Source organism: Phoxinus phoxinus (genome assembly GCF_949152265.1).
Source record: "Phoxinus phoxinus genome assembly, chromosome: 7".
Classification (NCBI taxonomy): Eukaryota; Metazoa; Chordata; class Actinopteri; order Cypriniformes; family Leuciscidae; genus Phoxinus; species Phoxinus phoxinus.
This window is the reverse complement of record NC_136882.1, coordinates 33,055,446-33,080,557: the sequence shown is the minus strand read 5'-3', so window position 1 is coordinate 33,080,557 and position 25,112 is coordinate 33,055,446. Positions and strand designations below refer to the sequence as shown.

At 41.0% G+C, this 25,112-nt stretch overlaps 1 protein-coding gene across 7 annotated transcripts in view; it reads left to right on the top strand.

Annotated features, from left to right (window-relative positions):
• The window catches only part of ttn.1 (titin, tandem duplicate 1), a 138,150-nt gene that overhangs the window by 88,135 nt on the left and 24,903 nt on the right, over positions 1 to 25,112 (top strand). For all 7 annotated transcript variants that reach the window (XM_079617489.1, XM_079617488.1, XM_079617487.1 and 4 more), the window contains 19 exons: positions 83 to 382; positions 485 to 787; positions 879 to 1,178; positions 1,283 to 1,570; positions 1,680 to 1,982; positions 2,062 to 2,364; positions 2,448 to 2,753; positions 2,887 to 3,174; positions 3,275 to 3,562; positions 3,683 to 3,970; positions 4,076 to 4,666; positions 4,758 to 4,862; positions 4,977 to 5,174; positions 5,282 to 5,578; positions 5,691 to 6,278; positions 6,403 to 6,705; positions 6,787 to 23,958; positions 24,065 to 24,361; positions 24,455 to 25,042. In XM_079617489.1, coding sequence (XP_079473615.1) covers positions 83 to 382; positions 485 to 787; positions 879 to 1,178; positions 1,283 to 1,570; positions 1,680 to 1,982; positions 2,062 to 2,364; positions 2,448 to 2,753; positions 2,887 to 3,174; positions 3,275 to 3,562; positions 3,683 to 3,970; positions 4,076 to 4,666; positions 4,758 to 4,862; positions 4,977 to 5,174; positions 5,282 to 5,578; positions 5,691 to 6,278; positions 6,403 to 6,705; positions 6,787 to 23,958; positions 24,065 to 24,361; positions 24,455 to 25,042 — 23,106 coding nt within the window. The remainder of the gene's footprint in view (positions 1 to 82; positions 383 to 484; positions 788 to 878; positions 1,179 to 1,282; positions 1,571 to 1,679; positions 1,983 to 2,061; positions 2,365 to 2,447; positions 2,754 to 2,886; positions 3,175 to 3,274; positions 3,563 to 3,682; positions 3,971 to 4,075; positions 4,667 to 4,757; positions 4,863 to 4,976; positions 5,175 to 5,281; positions 5,579 to 5,690; positions 6,279 to 6,402; positions 6,706 to 6,786; positions 23,959 to 24,064; positions 24,362 to 24,454; positions 25,043 to 25,112) is intronic.

Sequence of the window (25,112 nt, the reverse complement as noted above, 5' to 3'; positions counted from 1 at the left end):
AGAACTTGTCATAATCACCTTCAATAGTAATAGGCTATGTGAACATGCAGTTAATTTTTCTACAAACATTCTTTTGTGTCAGATATTCCTGGACCACCTGAGCAACCATTTGAGATCAGTGACATCGATTCTGATGCCTGCACACTCTCTTGGAACAAACCTACTGAAGATGGTGGTAGCAATATCACTAATTATGTGGTTGAGAAGTGTGATGTAAGCAGAGGTGACTGGGTTACTGCTCTTTCCAGCTGTGGGAAAGCTGGCTGCAGAATTGGAAAGCTTATTCCTGGAAAGGAATATGTCTTCCGTGTTCGTGCTGAGAACAGATTTGGTATTTCAGACCCCCTTACATCTGAAAGGATGGTTGCTAAATTCCCCTTCGGTAAGTTGAAATGCAAGCACCAGCAGTGTCTGTCAACATGTAACTGATGACAAAAATGATGAGACCTTTTTTTCAGTGTCTAACTATTTAATTTTCTTTTAGATGTTCCTGGTGAACCTTTGAACTGCCGCATCAACAAAGTGAACAAGGATTGCATGTTTGTGGCTTGGGATAAGCCTGAGTCTGATGGTGGCAGTCCAGTTACTGGATACTACATTGAACGCAAAGAGAGGAACAGTCTTCTTTGGGTGAAGGCTAATGATTCTGTTGTTCGCACAACAGAATATCCTTGTGCTGGCCTAATTGAGGGTCTGGAGTACAATTTCAGAGTGTCTGCTATAAACCGAGCTGGACAGGGTAAACCAAGCAAGAAAACTGAGTTCATCACAGCAAGAACACCTGTTGGTATGTGCATGTAAAATATTTTTTTTAGGTATACATTGCCTATTAGATATTTATGTTCTATATTTTTTTATGTTTTGTTTTTAAATTCTAGATGCTCCTGGAAAACCAGAGGTGCTTGATGTTTCTAAGAACACAGTCACACTGGTTTGGACTAAACCAAAGAATGATGGTGGAAGCAAGATAATTGGATACTATGTTGAGGCCGTGAGGCTTCCAGGAGAAACTTGGGTGCGTTGCAACATAAGTAGTCAAAATGTGCCTCGTGAGGAGTACACTGCAACTGGATTAGAAGAGGGTGATAAGTACCAGTTTAGGGTAATTGCCAAGACAGCAGTTAACATTAGCAGGCCATCTGAAATCACTGACCCCATTCTGGTGTCTGCAGAAAATGGTAAGTAGTATTATGTTTTAAAAATTATTTTTTAAATGTTTTCTAAATGGCTATTCAATTGCTATTTGTCAGATTGATTTTCTGTCATGTTTCCTTGTATATAGTGCCTCCAAGAATAGAGCTTTCAGTACAGATGAAAAAGATGTTGCCAGTAAAGGCTGGGTCAGATGTTTGTCTTGAAGCTGAAGTTTTTGGCAAACCAATGCCCAAGGTTACATGGAGCAAAAATGGAGAATTGTTAAAAGCTGACAAAGAATTCAAGATGTCTCAAAAGAGACATCTCTTTTCTCTGAGCCTTGATACAGTTACTAAACTTTATACTGGAAATTATGGAATTCTTGCAGCAAATGCAAGTGGTTCTACGACTGCAGAAATACAACTCAAAATTTTAGGTGAGTAAAATTATATTTTTATTGTTTAGCCTAAATACTACTAAGTGAATTGATATAGCATATTCGTGTCTTTTTTGCAAAATAATAATCATGCATTCCCCTTACACAGATATACCTGGCCCACCAGCCTCTATCAAGTTTGATGAGATAGTTTCAGATCGGATTAAGTTGTGCTGGGAGGCTCCACTTGCCGATGGTGGTTCTCCAATAACAAATTATGTTGTTGATAAACGGGAGACAAGCAGGGCAAACTGGGCCCAGTTTTCTGCTAAAATCAGTGGTGATACAATGGAATGTTCAGTGGAGAGACTAATTGAGGGGCACGAGTACCAGTTCCGTATTCGTGCTGAGAACCGCTATGGTACTGGTGATGCCTTGGTTTCCGACCCTGTTGTGGCAAGGAATCCCTTCAGTAAGACCTTACTATTGGTTTATGTATTTTATTGCTTGGATATATCATTTCTATGTTGTAATGTACTTGTCATTTACAGCTGTTCCTGGAGCATGTGACCCACCGGTCCTTACAAATATCACAAAGGAGTGTATGACTGTAAGCTGGAAGGAACCATCTGATGATGGAAAATCCCCTATCCTTGGATACATGGCTGAGAAACGTGAAACCAAGGAAGTGAACTGGACCAAACTGAACAGAAAACCCTTGCTGGAGAGAACACTTGAGGTTGGAGGTCTCTCTGAGGGAGCTCAGTATGAGTTCAGAGTCATTGCTGTTAATAAAGCTGGCCTTGGCAAACCCAGTGAACCATCTAATGCTGCCTCTGCTCTTGATCCTTTGTGTGAGTATCAGAATCCATTCACAATATCTTGCATATCAACAAATATGTGAGAGCTTTTATCAGTACCTCTTACTTATTTACAGATCCTCCAGGCCCACCCATTTCTCCCAAGGTCACAGACACCACCAGCAGCACAATTAGACTAACTTGGAGTAAGCCTGCAAATGATGGTGGAAGTGAGATTTTGGGATACCTTGTTGAATGCAAGAGAACTAATACAACAGACTGGATAAGATGCAATGTACCAAAGAACCTTCAGGATACAAATTATGTTGTGTCTGGACTCTTGGAGAACTCAGAGTACCAACTTCGTGTTACTGCTCTAAATAAAGTTGGATTCAGCCAGCCTTGTGAAGTTCCTGAAAAACACATTGCCAAGGATGTTTTTGGTACTAGCTTTAAAATCAATTATTGTATATTTTGTTAATTCTAATGTATATTATATACATTATGTACATTATTAAAATATTTTGTAACGTATTCCTGAAATATATAAATTAATTTTTTTCTATGTTATTCCAGTTGCTCCTGAGGCTGAGCTTGACGCAGAGCTGAAGGACACTTTGGTGCTAACGGCTGGAAGTAAAATGAAACTTCATGCCACAATTAAGGGTCGACCAACCCCCAGGGTCACTTGGGCCAAGATGAACACCAACATTAAGGACAGACAAGGAATCATAATCAAGACGACAGACACTGATACATTGGTTTGTGTTGAGAAAGTAAACAGATACGACGCAGGGAAATACATTCTGAATCTTGACAGTGTAAGCGGAATGAAGATGTACACAGTTATTGTCAAGGTCTTTGGTGAGTTCTGTGATATTAAGAGTTTTATTTTTATTCAGATACAGTTTTCTTAATATTTTATATTAACTAAAGTATATACAACTCTTATCAAATTAAACAGATACCCCTGGACCTCCACTTAATCTGATGGTAAAAGAGTCATCAAAGGACAGTGCCTCCATCCTATGGGATGCACCTCTAATTGATGGTGGAAGTGCGATTACAGGCTACATTGTTGACAAAAGAGATGCAGAAAGGAAAGCATGGTCAAATGTTTCAAACACTACTAAAACATCTTTCAAGATTGATGGTTTAGAGGCTGGTAGATCTTATTGCTTCAGGGTTCTGGCTCAAAATGAGTATGGCATTGGTGAACCATGTGAAACTGTGGATGCTGTTAGAGCTTCTGGTAAGGGAAGATACTTTTTGATCATGTAATCCTCAATTGCAAAAAACAATAATTTCATTATATATTTTATAATAGTTTTTCTGATATCTATTATTAAGTAAACTTATCAATATATTCCAGAACAACCTGGACCAGTTATGGACTTCAAAACCTTGCTGGTGACCAAGTACTCTTGTACTCTTTCCTGGAAAAAACCAATCAGTGATGGTGGAAGTCGCATTAGTGCATATGTGCTTGAGGTCCTTAATGGTGAAGACAAATGGAAGGAGCTTCTTCGATCAAAGAACATGCAATATAGTGCAAAAGATCTTGTTGAAGGAAGGGAATACAAATACAGAGTATTTGCAACAAATGATTCTGGTGATGGTCCCGTGAAAGAACTCGATGTGATCGCAAAAGATGTCAATGGTGAGATTTCAAATTTTGTATTTGTTTAAAAATGCCCTTGAGCTCTTTCTGGTATATTGTGTTTCAAATCTGCTCCTTATCCATTCCTTTTCTATACTATTATAGTTTATCCAAGCTGTGACTTGCGGGAATTGCCTAACTTGAACTACATTGCAAAAGAAGGAAGTAATGTTCGTCTCAAGATTCCTATTAGTGGAAAGCCTCTTCCTGTTGTCACATGGAAGAAGGGAGAGGATGAAAATCTCACAGACACAGGAAGAGTATGTGTAGAATCGACAGCTGTAAACACAACTCTCTTGATACGTGACTGCCAAAGGACAGATGCCTCAAAATACACCATCACTCTTCGCAACACTGCTGGGACTAAAGAGTCCACAATTTTCGTCAGAGTTGTTGGTAAACCAGGAATTCCAACTGGAACAATAAAGTTCAAAGAAGTGACTGCAGATGGTGCAACCCTAAAATGGGGTGCTCCTAAAGATGATGGTGGATCAGAAGTTACCAACTACATTCTTGAGAAACGTGATTCCATTACTAACATGTGGGTTACAGTGTTTTCATCTGTGGACACAAACTCTTTCAGAGTGACTGGTCTCCATGAGGGAACTGAATACATCTTTAGAGTGAGTGCAGAAAACAAATATGGAATTGGCGAAGGCCTCAAATCAGAGCCTATGGTTGCCATGCATCCATTCAGTGAGTGGACTTTAAATTTATTGTCAATATATACTATAGATAATATCAAAGTGTAAAAATCTCACTTTCTTACTCATGATTATTTCCTCAGATGTACCAGATTCACCTCCTCCCCCACAAGTTATTAGTATGCGTCATGATTCAGCAACTCTTATGTGGTTAGATCCAAGGAAAACTGGAGGCTCACCAATCACAGGTACAGAAATAATTAATAGTCATAGACAATAATCATCCTTTTTCATAAAAATATAGCTAGGAGTAAAACAATGCTGGAACATTTAAATAAATAAACAGTATATTTTTCTTACAGGCTACCATGTTGAATTCAAGGAAAGAAACAGCATGTTATGGAAAAGAGCAAACTCAACTCCTTTGAAGATGAGAGATTTCAAAGTGACTGGCTTAACAGAGGGTCTAGAGTATGAGTTCAGAGTTATGGCTAATAATTTGGCTGGTGTTGGAAGACCAAGTCCTGCCACTGAGCCAATGGTTGCCTTGGATGCAATTGGTAAGTTAATGTTATTTTTAAGGCTTGAGTCATTATATTATATACAGTACCCACCCCAATTTGTGTATGGTTGATTTAATAATTTATTTGAGCATATTTCATTATAGATGCACCTGGGAAACCAGATGTGATTAGCATCACTAGAAGCACTGTAACACTTCAATGGATTGAACCTCAGTATGATGGTGGACACAGGCTAACAGGCTACATTGTTGAGAGACGTGATCTCCCAGCCAAGGTCTGGGTGAAGGCTAATACACTAAATGTTGTCGACTGTGCATATACTGTAGCAGACTTGCAAGAGGGTTGCAAGTATGAATTTAGAATCAGAGCAAAGAATGGTGCTGGAGCAATAAGTCAACCCTCTGAACAAACAGATACCCTTATGTGCACTGATGAATATGGTAAGACTCAATTGCTCTTTCTAGTGCATGCATTGTGAGTAAATTATGTTTTATATCATCCAAATATGGAAAATAATTATGCTGATTAGTGTTTATACTGATTATTTTGCAGCGGCACCAACAATTATAATCGATCCAACAGTCAAGGAGGGGCTTACTGTCAAAGCTGGAGATACAATTGTGATTACTGCAACAAGCATTCTGGGCAAACCCCAACCAACATCTGTGTGGTCAAAGTGTGGAAAGTATTTCAAGCCTTCAGATGTGTGTCAGATAGAAACTACACCTTCTTCTTCTACTCTTTATATCAAGTATGCCAGTAGGAAGGATTCAGGAGAGTACACAATCACAGCAAGTAACCCATTTGGTGTCAAAGAGGAAAATGTGAAAGTAACCATTTTAGATGTTCCTGGTCCACCAGGGCCAGTTGAAGCAAGTGGAATTTCATCTGAAAAGGTCACTTTGACATGGACGCCACCTCATGAGGATGGAGGATCTCCAATCAAATATTACACATTGGAGAAAAGAGAAACAAGCCGTCTCCTTTGGACCATTCTTGCCGAAAGGGTTATTGACTGCCACTTTGTTGCCAACAAACTTATTCAGGGAAATGAGTACATCTTCCGGGTTTCTGCTGTCAATAATTCTGGAGCTGGTGATGCCTCTCATTCTGAGCCAGTGAAAATGGTGGATAGATATGGTATGTTTATTGTTAAAAACTCTTTCTCTCATATATTACTTCCATACTTCTCATTTGTGTGTGATGCTGCACAGCTGCATATGTAATGCAATAAGGTTCTCATAAGACATATTAATTATTTCAGGTCCCCCAGGCCCGCCAGCCAAGCCAGAAGTTGAAAATGTTTATGGAAATTCTGTTACCATTGCTTGGAAAAGACCAGCCGATGATGGAGGAAGTGATATAACAGGGTACATGGTTGAGAGGAAAGAAAAGAAGGGCATGAGATGGACACGAGCATCAAAGAAAACAATTGCTGACCTCCATTTTGAAGTGAAAGGGCTGAAAGAGGGAGTTGAATATGAATTTAGGGTAACTGCTGAGAATAAGGCTGGTTTTGGTGAACCAAGTGAACCTTCAATGCCTGTGAGGACAAAGCTTGTTGCAGGTAAGTGATTATTTATTGTTTTGTATGATTATTTGATATGATAAAAAAATTGTTCCTTACGTTTGTTTTATTACTTTCCAGATGTACCTGGTCCTCCAGTCAACCCAAGAGTCACCGACACAACAAAAACAACAGCTGAATTGCACTGGGGCAAACCACTTAGTGACGGTGGCATGGAAGTCACAGGATACCTTATTGAACACAAAAAGGAGGGAGACGAAGAATGGATCAAAGATACAACTACGCCTTTGAGGATAACTGAGTTCGTTGTCCCCAATTTGCAAGCTGGATTGAAGTATCATTTCAGAATTAGAGCAATGAATGGGATAGGTATCAGTGAACCAGCAAAAACAGAGGATCTTGTTGAAATTGTGGAACGTGAAGAAATCCCTGATTTAGAACTTGATGCAGAACTCAGAAGAACATTAGTTGTTAGGGCAGGTGCCTCTATTCGTATATTTGTTCCTATTAAAGGACGCCCAACCCCTGCAGTGACTTGGACAAAAGAGGACTCACCATTGAAAACTCGTGCAATCATTGACAGTACTGAATCATACACCCTGCTGGTCATTCCTGACTGTAATAGACGTGATGCAGGCAAATATGATTTAACATTAGAGAATGCTGCTGGAAAGAAGACCGCTTCTGTGGTTGTAAGGGTTTTGGACTCCCCTGGGCCTCCACTCAATCTGAAACCTAAAGCAATTGACAAAGAGAGTATCACATTGGAATGGGAAATGCCTCTTATTGATGGAGGTGCCAAGATCACCAACTACATCATTGAGAAAAGAGAGTCTACTCGCAAGGCATTTGCTGCCGTGATCACACAATGTGAGACATGCTCTGTCAGAGTTTCTGATCTGGCAGAGGGTTTGGAATATTATTTCAGAGTTTTTGCTGAAAATGAGTATGGCATTGGTGAAGCAGTTGAAACCCCAGACCCAGTCAGAGTATCTCAAGCACCAACTCCACCAGAAAATGTCACTTTTACTGATGTCACAAAGCACGCAGTTAATCTTGTATGGACTAAACCAAAACATGATGGTGGAAGTAGAGTTACTGGGTATGTAATTGAGGCACAAAAGAAAGGAACAGATCAGTGGGCCCATGTGACAACTGTGAAGACTTTGAACTTTACTGTAAAAAATCTTAATGAAAATGAAGAGTATGTATTCCGTGTGATGGCCGTGAACAGCTCTGGGCGAAGTCATCCTCGTGTAAGCAAGTCTGTTGTTATCAGAGAACAAAGTTCCGAACCGGAATTTGACCTCCGTGGTGTATGTCGGAAGACAGTTATTGCCAAGGCCGGTGATAATATAAAGGTTGAGGTGCCTGTTTCTGGACGTCCTAAACCAACAGTTTCCTGGCAGAAAGACAGTCAAGCCCTCAAATTAACACAAAGAACAATGATTGAAACTACTTCTACCTCAACTATCTTGATCATAAATGAATGTTTAAGAAGTGACAGTGGAATATACTCAATGACAGGAAAGAACATTGTTGGCTCAGTTACAGACAGCATCACAGTAAAGGTCCATGATGTGCCTGGACCACCAAAGGGACCAATTAAACTGGACAAAATATCTCGTACTTTCATTGAGTTCTCATGGGAATCTCCTGAAAATGATGGAGGTGTACCAATCAATAACTATGTAGTTGAAATAAGGGAAACTACCAGCCAGACATGGGTAGAACTTTCCTCTTTAATTATTCGTACAACATTTAAAGCAACTCGTTTAACTACAGGAGTTGAATATCAATTCCGTGTCAAGGCCAAAAACAGATATGGTACAGGGCCTCCAATAACCTCAGAGGCAGTGGTTGCTGCATATCCATTTAAGACGCCTGGGCCACCTGGAACACCGAATGTTGTTGCTTTCACTAAGGATACAATGACAATTGGCTGGAATGAGCCGGTTTCTGATGGGGGAAGCGAGGTCATTGGTTACCATGTTGAAAGGAAAGAGAGGAACAGTATTGTTTGGCACAGAATTAGCAAGGCACTTGTGGTCGGAAATCTGTTCAAATCTACAGGACTAGAGGATGGTGTGGCATATGAATTCCGTGTGATTGCTGAAAACATAGCTGGAATTGGAAAACCAAGCAAAGCTTCTGAACCAATGCTTGCTCTTGATCCAGTGGATCCACCTGGTCAACCTGTCCCAATACATGTGTCGAAAAATGCCATCACTATTCAGTGGACAAAGCCAGAGTATGATGGTGGTTTCAAAATTACTGGCTATACTGTGGAAAAGAGAGATCTTCCAGCTGGGCGCTGGATAAGAGCTAACTTTACAAATATCATTGAAACCACTTTCACAATAAGTGGTCTAACACAAGAAGCATCTTATGAATTCCGTGTACTTGCAAGAAATTCAGCAGGTTCTGTTAGTAACCCATCAGACCCATCAGACCCAATTATTTGCAAAGATGACATTAAAGAACCAAGAATTATGGTTGATGCTAAATTTAAAGACATTGTCCTTGTCAAAGCCGGAGAACTGTTCAAACTTGAAGCTGATGTTGCAGGCCAGCCATTACCATCCATGGTTTGGACGAAAGATGGAAAAGATGTTGAAAACACATATAAACTACAGATTAAAATGACAGAAATTACATCAGTCTTGATCAACAAGGATTCTGTCAGAAGGGATGGCGGTGAGTTTATTCTGACAGCAACCAATATTGGTGGCTTTGTTAAGCATGTTTTCAATGTGAAGGTTCTTGATAGACCAGGACCACCTAGAGGACCTCTGGCAGTTTCTAATGTTACAGCCGAAAAGTGTGTGCTCACATGGAATCCACCTACAGATGATGGCGGTGCAACCATTGAACACTATGTTATTGAAAAACGTGAGTCAAGCAGACTTGCTTGGACAAATGTGGCATCCGAATTGCGGGTTAATCAGTACGAAGCAACAAAGTTGCTCAAAGGAAATGAATACATTTTCAGAGTTATGGCTGTTAACAAGTATGGTGTTGGAGAACCTCTTGAGTCTGAAGCAATAATTGCAGAAAATCCATATGTACCACCAGATCGTCCACAAACACCTGAGATAACAGCAGTCACTAAAGATTCAGCAGTTCTCTGTTGGGGTGCACCAGCCAACAATGGGGGAAGTGAAATCACCAACTATCGCATTGAGAAAAGAGACAGGATTAGTTTGCGCTGGGTAAAATGCAACAAGAAGAATGTTACTGACTTGCATTTCAAGGTTACTGCTCTTGTTCCAGGCCATGAATATGAATTCAGAGTTTTTGCTGAAAATGCAGCAGGAATAAGTGAACCCAGTCCTTCATCACCATTTGTCAAGGCCACAGATACTCTTTTCAAACCAGGTCCACCTGGCAATCCAAGAATCCTGGACACAACAAGTTCTTCCATCACACTTGCATGGAACAAACCAGTTTATGATGGTGGTTCTGACATTACTGGCTATATGGTTGAGACCTGTCTCCCTGGAACTGAAGAGGAGGAATGGACAATTGTCTCTCCTAAAGATTGTGTAAAAGGAACATCATTTACAATTAAAAATCTTAAAGAAAATCAGGAATACAAAATCAATGTGTCAGCTTTAAATAGCGAGGGTATTGGAGATGCAGCACCTGTACCAGGTTCACCCAAAGCAGAGGACCGACTCATACCACCAGAGGCTGACCTTGATGCTGAACTTCGTAAGATTGTAAACATCAGAGCTTGCAATACATTAAGACTTTTTGTGCCAATTAAAGGTAGACCAACACCAGAGGCCAAATGGTCAAGAGAGAATGATGAGCCTTTAGACAGAGCTACCATTGAATCTACATCATCTTTTACATCACTGGTTATTGGAAATGTGAATAGATTTGACAGTGGCAAATACAATTTGACTGTAGAAAACAGCTCTGGAACAAAGACAGTCTCTGTGATAGTTAGAGTTCTAGATACACCTGGAGCACCACAAAACTTTAAAATAAGTCAGGTTACTAAAGAATCTGTTTCACTTGTTTGGGATCCTCCACTTAACGATGGTGGCACAAAAATTAAGAATTACATTGTTGAGAAGCGTGAGGCTACAAGAAAGGCATATGCTACAGTAAATGCCAATTGTCACAAAACTACTTGGACAGTTGACCAGCTCCAAGAAGGATGCAACTATTACTTCAGAGTTCTAGCAGAAAATGAATATGGCATTGGTCTTCCTATTGAGACCGGTGAATCTGTTAAAGTGTCTGAGAAGCCACTCCCTCCCGGCAAGATTACACTTCAGGATGTCACAAAGATGAGTGTGACATTATCATGGGAAAAACCTGAACATGATGGAGGAAGCAGAGTGGTTGCATATGTTGTAGAGATGCAGAGCAAAGGGAGTGAAAAATGGACACAAGCTGTGATTGTCAAGGTACCTGATGCAGTTATTACTGGGCTTGCACCTGGTGAAGAGTATATGTTCCGTGTGTCTGCAAGAAATGAAAAGGGAACCAGTGATCCTCGTCAAATTGGTGTGCCTGTGATTGCAAAGGACCTTGTAATTGCTCCATCCGCTAAAATGTTGTTCTCCACATTCAGTGTCCTGGCAGGAGAGGATTTGACAATTGATATTCCATATAATGCTCGTCCCAAAGCTGCCATTTCATGGCTAAAGGAAGCAGTTCCACTTAAGCGAACAACCAGGGTTAACTTTTCCTCTACGGATACACAGCTGAATTTAGTAATCAAAGAGGCCTGTAGAGATGATGTTGGCCAGTATAATGTCAAACTATCAAATACAGCTGGTGAGACAACAGTGGATATTGGAATCGTTGTTCTTGACAAACCTGGTCCACCAACAGGCCCTGTTAAAGTTGATAAAGTAACATCCGACAGTGTTACCATTTCTTGGAAGCCACCAGAGTATAATGGGGGCTGCACCATTAATAATTACATAGTAGAAAAGAAGGACACATCAACAACTAATTGGCAGGTTGTAGCAGCAAATGTAGCAAGAACTCAAATTAAGGCAGGAAGACTGAAGACAGGCTCTGAATATCAATTTAGAATTGCAGCAGAGAACAGATATGGAAAAAGCCCTCTGCTCGTTTCCGAATGTGTTGTTGCACAGTATCCTTACAAACTACCGGGCCCTCCTGGAACACCTTTCTTGCAGTCTTCCACAAAAGATAGTATGGTGATAGTGTGGAATGAACCTGTCATTGATGGTGGAGCAACAATCTTAGGATATCACCTTGAGAGAAAAGAGAGAAATAGCATTCTTTGGATGAAATTAAACAAAAGCCTAATCCAAGACACAACTTTAAAGACCACAGGGCTTGAAGAAGGCATGGAGTATGAATTCAGAGTTTATGCTGAAAACATTGTTGGCATTGGGAAGGCTAGTAAGATCTCAGAGGGCAATATTGCCAGAGATCCTTGTGATCCTCCTGGAACACCAGAAGCCGTTAGTATCACAAAAGATTCTATTACAATTGTATGGACCAAGCCAGAGTATGATGGTGGAAGCAAAGTCACTGGATATATTGTAGAAAAGAAGGAATTACCTGCAGGACGCTGGATGAAAGCAAACTTCACCAATGTCATAGAGACTGAGTATACTGCAACAGGTCTTACAGAGGACCAGAAATATGAGTTCCGTGTCATTGCGAGAAATGCTGCTGGAGTTTTCAGTGATCCTTCATATAGTACTGGACCTATCATGGCAAAGGATGAGATTGAACCACCACGTATCAGCATAGATCCAGAGTACACTCAAACAATTGTTGTAAATGCAGGAGACAACTTCAAGATTGATGCAGATGTTCATGGAAAACCAATACCAGCAATTAGTTGGATGAAGTGTGAGCAAAAACTTGGAAACACCATATATCGTGAAATTAAAAGCACAAATAACTATACCTGTTTGACTGTAAAGGAGGCCAAACTTTCTGATGGAGGTCAATATACTCTTCTGCTGCAAAATCCAGGAGGAGAGAAAGCTGTGCAAGTCAATATATGTGTCCTGGATAAGCCTGGACCACCTGAGGGACCCATCTCTATCACGGGTGTAACCAGTGAGCAGTGCTGCCTTGCTTGGAATCCACCTAAACAAGATGGTGGCAGCAAGATCAGTCATTATATAGTTGAAAAAAGAGAGACTAGCAGACTGCTTTGGACAGTTGTTGAACCCAAAGTCCAAGCTGTAAATCTTAAAATAACAAAACTCCTAGAAGGAAATGAATATATCTTCAGAGTTTTTCCAGTTAACAAATTTGGTGTTGGTGAGCCCCTGCAATCAAGTGCAGTTGTTATCAAGAATGCATTTACACCCCCAGATGCACCAAAAGGAGTAGAAGTTTCTAATGTCAAGAAAGATTCAATGGTCTTAACCTGGGAGGCCCCAACAAATGATGGGGGTACTCCTATCACTGGTTATATTATTGAGAAACATGACAAGGAAGGCATTAGATGGACCAGATGCAACATGAAAACAGTTACTAACCTCACATTTAAAGTTACTGGACTCCTGGAGAACCATCTGTATGAATTCAGAGTTTCTGCTGAGAATGCTGCTGCAGTTAGTGAGGCAAGTTCCGCAACTGTATACTATAAAGCCCTGGATCCTGTATTCAAGCCAGGTCCACCCCATAATCCAAAAGTGTTAGATATGACAAAATCATCTGTTGCACTTGCATGGGGAAAGCCTATTTATGATGGTGGCTGTGAAGTCCAGGGATATATTGTTGAAGCATGTGAAGTAAAAGCATCCATAGAGGAGGTAAAGGCTCCAATAGAAGAAGGAAAGGCTGTAGGTGAATCAGCAGTTGCCGAAGAATGGACAATGTGCACTCCACCAACAGGCGTTAAACTCACACGCTTTACTGTGGAAAATCTGAAAGAAAAACAGGAATACAAATTCAGGGTTTGTGCCGTTAACAAGATTGGTGTTGGGGACCATGCTGATGTCACCGGGCCCATTCTGCCAGAGGACAAAACAGAGGATCCAGATCTTGATATTGATGCTGAGTTTAGAAAGCTTGTATGTATTAAAGCTGGAGGTTCTCTTAGGATGTTCATCCCTTTCAAAGGAAGACCAACCCCACAAATCAAATGGGAAAAAGATGGTGGGCAGATTAAGGAAACAGCACAGACTGAGACCACCAGCAGTCACACTTCTCTTGTTATTGATAAAGTCAACAGGGCAGATAGTGGGAAATATATTGTGACTGCAGAAAACTCTGCTGGTACAAAATCTGAAACAATTGTTGTGAAAGTCCTTGACACTCCAAGCGCTCCACTCAACTTCAAAGTGAAAGAAATCACAAAGGAATCTGTTACTCTTACGTGGGAGCCTCCATTTTTGGATGGTGGAGCAAAAATCAAAAATTACATTGTTGAGAAACGTGAGAGCACAAGAAAAACATTCTCTGCCGTTGTAACAAATTGCCACAAACTCTCATGGAAAGTTGAACCACTTCAGGAAGGTTGCAGTTACTATTTCAGAGTGCTTGCAGAAAATGAATATGGTGTAGGTCTAACTGCAGATATCACAGATCCGTTGAAGGTTTCAGAGGTGCCACAGTGTCCTGGAAAATTAAGTGTTGTAGATGTTACTAAAACAAGTGTGTCTCTTTCTTGGGAAAAGCCAGTTCATGATGGTGGCAGTAGAATACTTCAATACCTCGTTGAAATGCAGGTCAAGGGTAATGATAAATGGTCTGGTTGTGCCAACGTAAAAACACTGGAAGCTGTAATCAAAAATTTGAACCCTGGAGAAGAGTACACTTTTAGAGTAGTTGCGGTCAATGAAAAAGGAAAGAGTGACCCAAGAACACTTGCTGTCCCTGTGGAAGCAAAAGACCTTGTCTTTGGGCCTGATGTAAGACCTGCATTTAGCAACTACAGTGTTCTTGTTGGAAAGGACCTTCAAGTTGAAATCCCAATTTATGGTCGTCCAAAGCCAAAAATCACATGGACAAAGGATGGTGCAGCCCTCAAATTCACAACAAGGGTTAACATATCTAATACAGCACACAGCACTGTTCTTAACATCAAAGAAGCAGCAAGAGAAGATGGCGGAATGTATGGAATAAATGTGTCCAATATTGTTGGACAAAAGGATGCAACCATTGAAATCATCACTCTTGATAAACCTGGCCCACCAACTGGCCCTGTGCGATTTGATGAGATAACTGTGTCAAGTGTTACATTGTCATGGGATCCTCCAAAGTATACTGGTGGTTGCCCAATTTCAAATTACATTGTGCAAAAGAGAGACACAACGACGACAGCATGGGAGAATGTTGCAATTTCATTGGCAAGAACAACACTTAAAGTACAACGACTGAAGACTGGATCTGAATATCAATTCAGAATCATTGCTCAAAACAGGTATGGCAAGAGCTATGCTTTGGACTCTTCAGCTGTTGTTGCTCAGTACCCATACAGAGAACCAGGACCTCCAGGAACTCCATTTGTGTCATGCCTATCAAAGGACCATATGGTTGTTGAGTGGCATGAGCCAGTTTCAGATGGAGGCAGTAACATTATTGGATATCATCTTGAAAGGAAGGAGAGAAACAGTATTCTTTGGACAAAGATAAATAAGACACTGATTCAAGAAACAAAATTCAAAACCAGTCCTTTAGAGGAAGGTATTGAATATGAGTTCAGAGTCTATGCTGAAAATATTGTTGGCATTGGCAGATGCAGCAAAATCTCAGAGGGCTTGGTTGCTCGTGATCCATGTGATCCTCCTGGAACCCCAGAAGCTGTCCTTGTGAGCAAAAATTCCATAACTATCCAATGGACAAAGCCAGAGTATGATGGTGGAAGTGTTATCACTGGTTATACTGTTGAGAAACGTGATCTTCCAGAGGGACGCTGGATGAAAGCAAGTTTCATAAATGTTATTGAAACCAATTTTACTGTCACTGGGCTGACAGAAGGTGCCAAGTACGACTTCAGGGTAATCGCAAAGAATGCGGTTGGAACTATCAGCAAACCATCATATAATAGCGGACCAATTGCTGCATTGGATGAGGTAGAGCCACCAAAGTTCTCAATTGACCCAGAATACACGCAGACTCTTATTGTGAATGCAGGAGATACATTCAAACTTGATGCTGATGTCCATGGTAAGCCAGTTCCTACAATCCAGTGGTTTAAGAATGACAAAGAGCTTGAAAACACAATTAGATGTGACATCAAAAACACTGACAACAGAGCACTAATTATAGTAAAAGATGCAGTCAGACAAGATGGTGGAAACTACACTCTTCAGCTCACTAATATTGCTGGCTCTCAGAATGTTCAATTCCATGTGAAAGTGCTTGATAAACCAGGCCCACCAGAAGGGCCTCTTCATGTCACAGGTGTGTCCAGTGATAAATGCACACTAATATGGCGTGCTCCACTTGATGATGGAGGAAACACTATAACTCATTACATTATTGAGAGACGTGAGACAAGTCGACTTGCTTGGAATGTGGTCTGTAATGACTGCAAAACAACAACATACAAAGTGACAAAGCTCCTTGAAGGTAACGAATATATATTCCGTGTTGTGGCTGCCAACAGTTATGGTGTTGGTGAGCCAATTGACGCACCATCTGTAATAATGAAAGATCCATTTAGTCACCCAGGATCACCACAAATTATTGAAGTAACAAATATTGCAAAGGACTCCATGACTGTTTGCTGGAGTGCACCAGATACTGATGGTGGAAGTGAAATTCTTGGATACATAATTGAGAAGAGAGACCGGTCTGGAATTAGATGGACAAGGTGCAACAGACAAAAAGTAACTGATGTATGCTTCAGAGTGCATGGCCTCATGGAGGATCATGAGTATGAATTCAGAGTGTCAGCTGAAAATGCAGCTGGAATTGGAGAACCAAGCTTGCCAACTTCATACTACAAGGCTTGTGATCCCAAATACAAGCCTGGCTCACCCATGCATGCACATGTTGTTGATACCACCAAGACTTCAATTACAGTAACATGGGGGAAACCTCTTAATGATGGCGGATGTGCAATTCAAGGATATATTGTTGAGATCTGCAAAGCTGAAGAGGAAGAATGGACTATGTGCACTCCCCCTACTGGTTTACGTGTCAACAAATTTGAAATCACTAAGCTAACAGAACAACAAGAATATAAGATTCAAATATGTGCCATTAATAAATTAGGTGTTGGAGAGCCTGCAGTTATTGCAGGAACTTCCAAGCCTGAGGACAAGCTGGAGACCCCTGAAATTCACCTTGATTCAGAGCTGAGGAAAGGCATTGTTGTTCGCTCTGGAGGATCGGTAAGAATCAACGTACCATTTAGAGGTAGACCAGTACCAGATATGAAATGGACTAAAGATGAAGGTGAATTGTCAGAAAAGACAGTGCTTGAAAAGGGTCTTAACTTCACCCAGCTTTCAATTGACTCCTGTGATAGAAGGGACTCTGGAAAATACACTGTGACCCTACAGAACAGCAGTGGCTCTGTATCTGATTTTGTGGCTGTTAAAGTGTTAGATACACCTGGAGCACCACTAAAGCTTCTAGTTAAGGATATCAAGAAAGACTCTGTCACACTTGTTTGGGAACCACCACTTATTGATGGAGGAGCAAAGATCAAGAATTATGTTGTTGACAAGCGTGAATCCACAAGAAAGGCCTATGCAAATGTGACAACCAAGTGCAGCAAGACAACTTATAAGGTGGAAAATCTTGCAGAGGGAGCCATGTATTACTTCAGAGTTATGGCTGAAAATGAATTTGGTGTCGGTTTGCCAGTTGAAACAAAAACTGCTTCAAAGGCATCTGAAGTACCTCAGCCAGTTGGAAAGGTTTTGTTGACTGATGTGACAAAAGTAAGCGCATCGCTAGCCTGGGATAAACCAGAGCATGATGGAGGTAGTAGGATTGCAGGCTACTTGATTGAAATGCAGCCAAAGGGAACTGACAAATGGGGTGTAGCAACAAATGTAAAAACATGTGAAGGAACAGTCACTGGACTAACTGGTGGTCAGGAATATTTGTTCCGCGTTCTGGCCTACAATGAGAAAGGCAAAAGTGAGCCAAAGACCCTTGCTGCTCCAGTTATTGCCAATGACCTCACAATTGAACCAAGCTTCAAGTTACAGTTCAATACATATAGTGTCAAATCTGGAAAGGATTTAAAACTTGAAATACCTATTTTTGGACGTCCAAAACCAAAGATCACTTGGTCAAAGGATGGGCAGTCCCTTAAAGTTACATCCAGAATAACTACTTCCAACACACCAACATCGACAATCCTACAGGTAACTGAAGCCTGTAAAGATGACCTTGGAAAGTATGCAGTCACTGCAACAAACAGTGTTTGTTCAGTTACAGAAGATATAAGTATTATTATCCTGGATAAACCTGGTCCACCCACAGGACCAATAAAAGTGAACGAAGTAAGCAACATTTCTGTATCCATCTCATGGGAACCTCCAGAGTATACAGGGGGCTGCCAGGTAAAGCATTACATAGTTGAAAAGCGAGATAACACTGAAAATACTTGGCAAGTTGTGGCTGGATCAGTTGCCAGGACATCCCTCAAAATAACCAAGCTGAAAACTGGTGCTGAGTATCAGTTTAGAGTCATTGCTGAGAACAGATATGGTAAGGGTGCTCCTTTAGATTCAAAGTCCATTGTTGTGCAGTATCCTTACAAACCACCTGGGCCACCTGGTACTCCACATGTGAAATCTGCCACCAAGGATCAAATGACAATTGAGTGGAATGAACCAGTCAATGATGGTGGCAGTTCAGTGATTGGATACCACCTTGAAAGCAAAGAAAGAACAAGTATTCTATGGACAAAACTAAACAAAACCCTTATCACTGATACTATTTTCAAAATATGCAATCTTGAAGAAGGCATTGGATATGAATTCAGAGTATATGCTGAAAACATTGTTGGTATTGGCAGAGCAAGCAAAGTTTCAGAGAGCTTTGTTGCCCGTGACCCATGTGATCCCCCTGGAACACCTGAGGCTGTTGCAATATCTAAGAACCACATTAAGATTCAGTGGACAAAGCCTCAGTATGATGGTGGCAGCAAAGTGACTGGATATATTGTTGAAAGAAGAGATTTGCCAGAGGGCCGATGGATGAGGGCAAACTTTACCAATGTAATTGAGACAGAATTTACAAACACAGGCTTAACAGTAAACAATCAGTATGAATTTAGAGTAATTGCAAGAAATGCAGTGGGTGTCTTCAGTGAGCCTTCGGACAGCACCGGGACAATTACTGCTACAGATGAAATTGAACCTCCTAGTGTTTCAATGGATCCTAAGTACAAGGATGTCATTGTTGTCAATGCTGGAGACAACTTAGTTTTGGATGCAGATATACATGGAAAACCCACACCTGATATTCAATGGCTAAAAGAAGGAAAGGAAATGGATAAGACACTGCGCATTGAAGTAAGAAGTACACAAAAACATGCTTCTATTACAATAAAAGACTGTACTAGATTGGATGGTGGACACTATGACCTAATTTTAAGCAACAGTGGTGGAACAAAAACAATTCCAATAACAGTAAAAGTTCTTGATAGACCAGGTCCACCAACCGGGCCGCTACAAGTAGCTGGCATCATGTCAGATAAATGTCATCTGTCCTGGTCTGAGCCATCTCAGAATGGAGGAGCTAATATTTCTCATTACATCCTTGAGAAAAGGGAAACTAGCAGGCTATCATGGACTGTTGTTGATTCCAACATTCCTACTGTGAGTTATAAAGTGACCAAGCTCCTCTCTGGTGATGAGTATATCTTTAGAGTTATGGCTGTCAATAAATATGGCATTGGTGAACCTCTGGAATCCGAGGCAATTATTGCACGTAATCCTTACAAGCCACCAAGTGCGCCATCAACACCAGAGGCAAGTGAGATGACAAAGGATTCAATAACTTTGTCATGGGGTGCCCCAGAGAGTGATGGTGGAGCAGAAATTACATGTTATCACTTAGAGAAGCATGACAAAGATGGTGTAAGGTGGACAAAATGCAACCGGCAGAAACTTTCAGATCTGCATTTCAAAGTAACTGGTCTGTCAGAGGGACATTTCTATGAATTCCGTGTGTCTGCTGAGAATGAAGCTGGTGTGGGAGAATCTAGTGACTTATCACTGTTTTATAGAGCAATAAATGCCACAACTCCCCCAGGTCCACCTCATCACCCTAAAGTGACAGATCACACAAACTCATCTGTCTCTCTGTCTTGGGCAAAACCTGCTACAGATGGTGGTTCATATATTAAAGGTTATATTGTTGAGATCAAAGAGATTTCTTCAGAGGAATGGATCATATGCACACCGGCAGCTGGTATTCAAGCAACACGCTTCACAGTTGAAAACCTGAAGGAAAATGCTGAATATAACTTTCGTATTTGTGCAATTAATTCTGAAGGCGTTGGTGAGCCTGCTGATGTTCATGGATCGGTGACTGCATCTGAAAAAATTGAAGCACCTGAAATTGAACTTGATGCTGACCTCAGAAAAGTTGTCTCTGTTCGTGCAGGAGGATCCCTTCGTCTTTTCATTACAATTAGAGGTCGACCTGAGCCATCCGTCAAATGGGAAAAGGAGGATGGAACTCTAACTGAGCGTGCTCAGATTGAGTCCACAAGTTCATACACCATGCTTGTAATTGACAATGTCAACAGATTTGACAGTGGAAAATATGTCTTAACACTTGAGAATAAGAGCGGCACAAAATCTGCATTTGTGAATGTCAGGGTGCTTGATACACCAAGTTCTCCACAGAAGTTTGAAGTGAAAGATGTAAAGAAAGATTCAGTGACTCTCTGCTGGGACCCACCACTTACAGATGGCGGGGCTAAAATAACCAATTACGTGGTTGAGAAGAGAGAATCTATAAGAAAAGCTTATACAACTGTCACAAGCAACTGCACACAGACTTACTTTAAAGTTGATGAATTGCAGGAAGGAGGCATTTTCTACTTCCGTGTGTGTGCTGTTAATGAGTATGGCTTTGGTGTGATGACAGGAACAAAGAATCCTATTAAGGTTGCACAGGTACCTATGCCTCCAGGAAAGGTAACTATTATGGATGTCACAAAGAATAGTGTGACACTTACTTGGGTGAAGCCTGTCCATGATGGAGGCAGTAAAATCATCTGCTATAATGTAGAGATGCAAACCAAGACTAGTGACAAATGGGGTGTAAGCTGCACAGTTAAGGTTCCAGAGGCTACTGTGAGCAACCTAACACCTGGTGAAACATATTCATTCAGAGTTATTGCATTGAATGAGAAAGGCAAGAGTGAGCCTCAAGAACTTGGTGTACCTGTTGTAGCTAAAGATATTGAAATTGAACCCTCTGTTCATCTGTTGTTCAATACGTACAGTGTTAAAGCTGGAGCTGATCTTACTGTGGAGGTTCCTGTGAGAGGCAGGCCTAAGCCAGTTGTCTCATGGAAGAAGGATGGCCTTCCTTTGAGGCAAACAACCTCTCTTTCAATTGTCAACACTATGGTGACAAGCAAAATTGTCATCAAAGAAGCTGCTATTGAACATGTTGGTAAATATGAATTCACTCTTGCAAATACAGCAGGCACCATGTCCACAGATATCGGCATTGTTGTTCTTGATAAACCTGGGCCACCAGCTTCAGTGAAGGTTGACGCTGTAACTTCTGACAGTATTACATTGTCATGGGCCCCTCCAGAATATGATGGTGGATGCTCCATCAATAATTATATTGTTGAGAAGAGAGATACCAACACAACAGAGTGGCAGATTGTTTCAACAAATGTTGCCAGAACCTCAATCAAGGTACCTCGATTGACAAAGGGTTCTGAGTACCAGTTCCGCATCTATGCAGCGAATCGCTATGGAAAGGGTAAACCAATTGACTCTCCAGGCATTACTGCAGAGTACACATTCAAACAGCCTGGCCCACCTTCTACGCCCCGCGTTGCTCATGCCACCAAGGTCTTCATGCTTGTCACATGGAATGAGCCAGTTAATGATGGTGGTAGCACAGTCCTTGGCTATCATTTAGAACGCAAGGAGAGAAGCAGTATTCTTTGGACAAAGGTGAACAGGACACTCATCAAGGATACTGAATTCAAAGTAACGGGTATTGAGGCAGGTATGATGTATGAATTCCGTATCTATGCTGAAAATATTGCTGGAATTGGCAAGGCAAGCAAAGCCAGTGAGGCCATAGCTGCACGAGATCCTTGTGATCCTCCAGGTCAACCTGAGATAACTAGCATTACCAAGTCTTCTGTATCTCTTTCTTGGACAAAGCCTGAATATGATGGTGGAGCCAAAGTTACTGGTTACATAATTGAACGTAGAGATCTCCCAGAGGGTCGCTGGATAAGATGCAATTTTACCAATGTTGTAGAGACTTACTTTGATGTTACTGGCCTTACATTGGATGAGCAATATGATTTCCGTGTTATTGCAAAGAATGCTGCTGGACTATTCAGTGAGCCATCCTACAACACTGGTCCTATTACAGTTAAAGATAATGTAGATCCACCACGCATTATGATGGATGTCAAGTTCAGAGATGTTGTGGTGGTAAAATCTGGGGAAACCCTGAAGATTAATGCTGACATTGCAGGGCGCCCTCTTCCAGTTGCAGCTTGGTCAAAAGATGGACATGCAATTGAACACAAGGCAAGAATTCAGATAACTGGATCAGATACTAGTACTATGATAGTAATTAAAGACTGCAAAAGGAGTGATTCTGGGCAGTATGCTTTGACATTGCAGAATGTTGCTGGAAGTGTCACAACACTAGTAAACTGTGTTATTCTTGATAAACCAGGACCTTCAGCAGGGCCATTGTCCGTAACGGGCCTCACAGCAGAGGAGTGCACATTGTCATGGGGACCACCGCAAGAAATTGGTGGCTCTGAAATAATACATTATGTTATTCAGAAAAGAGAGACCAGCCGACTGGCATGGACACTTGTACATGGAGAGGTCAAAACCACAACTTTTAAGGTCACTAAGCTCCTGAAAGGAAATGAGTACATATTCAGAGTATTAGCTGTCAACAAGTTTGGACTTGGTGAAGCCCTTGAAAGTGAAATTGTCAAGGTTAAAGATCCATACACTTTCCCAACAGCCCCATCAAATGTTGAAATTACAAGTGTAACCAGTGAGGAAATTAATCTAACTTGGACAAAGCCTGCATCTGATGGAGGCAGTGAGATCCTTGGATATATAATTGAAAGGCGAGAGAAATCTGGTCTTCACTGGGTTCGTGTGAACAGGGAGCTTGTGACAGATCTAACAGCTGTGATATCAAAAGTAAGAAGAGGATGTGAATATGAGTTTAGAGTTTATGCTGAAAATGCGGCAGGTTTAGGTCCAGCCAGTGACCCATCTCCTTCAGCCAGAGCAGAGGATGAGCTTTTGGTGCCATCCCCGCCAACTAAACCAAGGATTCTGGATCATACCAAGAATTCTATTACTATTGCCTGGAAAAAGCCATTATCTGATGGTGGTGCACAGATCCTAGGATACATTGTAGAATATAAAAAATCTGAGGATGAGGAATGGATAGTGGCGATTCAGATGGCAAAGAGTAATGAATTCACCATTTCTGGTCTTGCAACTGATGTAGAGTATGTATTTGCTGTTAAAGCAATCAACAAAGTTGGTGTCAGTGAGCAGTCACCTGTCTCTGAGCCACAGCCAGCAACTGAGAGAAAGGAGGAACCTGAGTTTGACATTGACATTGAGATGCGAAAGACTTTATTAGTCAAGCATGGTAATTCGTTTACTTTGACGGCACCATTTAAGGGAAAACCAGTTCCTTCAATTACGTGGAATAAAGAGGAAGTTGATCTCAAAGCAAGGGCAAGCATAGAAACAACAGAAACATACACATCTATTACTATTGAGAAAGCAACAAGAAATGACTCTGGACAATACATTATTACTTTGGACAATGGTGTTGGAACTGCATCTTTGCCCATGGTGGTCAAAGTCCTTGATACCCCGGGACCACCAGCTAACGTGAAAATTACAGAAGTCACAAAAGACTCTGCTATAGTTACATGGGCACCTCCAGAGAATGATGGAGGAGATGCTGTTAAGGCTTATCATGTTGAGAAACGTGAAGCAAGCAAAAAAGCCTGGGTATGCGTAACAAGCAACTGTCACAGTCTAACATACAAGATTGAAGACTTGCAAGAAGGTGCAATCTACTACTTCAGAGTTACTGGAGAAAATGAGTTTGGGACAGGTGTACCAACTGAAACTAAAGATGGAACCAAGATCACAGGTATATACCATTACCAGATTTATTTGTCTTAAAATGAGAAAATAATAGGTTTCAGAATATATGTATTATTTCTGTTTTAAATATGATTTTAACTTTGCACCAACAGAAAAACCAAGTCCACCTGATAGACTCGGCGTTACTGCAGTAACAAAGAATAGCATCACCATTGCATGGTCAAAGCCAGAGCATGATGGTGGAAGCCGAATTACTAGCTACCTCATTGATGCCCTTGAAAAAGGACAACAGAAGTGGGTTAAATGTGCCAATGTTAAAACCAACACCCACATAATTAAGGGCCTGAGGGAAAATGCAGAATACTTTTTCAGAGTTCGCGCTGAGAATCACGCTGGACTCAGTCAACCAAAAGAAATGATAATACCTGTGGTTGTGAAAGATCAGTTGGGTGAGTCTTAATTAATTTAATATATTACATGTTTATTATATTCAAATAATCTATTAATCTTGTAATTAAATTTTCTTCCATTGTTCTTAACAGATGCCCCTGAATTTGATATAAAGAACTTCCCACATAACACTGTTTATGTGAGAGCAGGATCAAATCTTAAATTTGAGCTTCCTCTCTCTGGTAAACCAATGCCAAAGGTCACAATGACAAGAGGCAATGCTCCAGTTAAGTGTGGCAAGAGATTCAGCTTTGAAGTAACCCCTGAAAGTCTTAATGTCAACCTCAAGGAAAGTATTGCAAGTGATGCTGGAAGATATGACATTGTCGCCTCAAACACAAGTGGAACAACCAAGATGTTTGTAAATATACTGGTCCTGGATAGACCAGGTCCTCCAGTTGGTCCTGTTGAAGTTAGTGGTGTGGGAGAGACAAGCTTGTGTCTCAAATGGCTCCCACCTCTATATGATGGTGGCAGTCCTGTCACGAACTATGTTGTTGTTAAACGTGAAACAAGTACTCCAGCCTGGACAGAAGTGTCATCCACAATTGCAAGAAGTGCTATTAAAGTCACCAAACTTACAAAGGGAGAAGAATACCAGTTCAGGGTTAAAGCTGAGAATCGCTTTGGCATCAGTGACCATATTGATTCTCAGTCAGTTACAGTGAAGCTTCCATACAGTGAGTACTTTGATACTGTACATTTGCAATTGTTTATAGTTATGTCTACATTTTTGTCATGACTAAACCT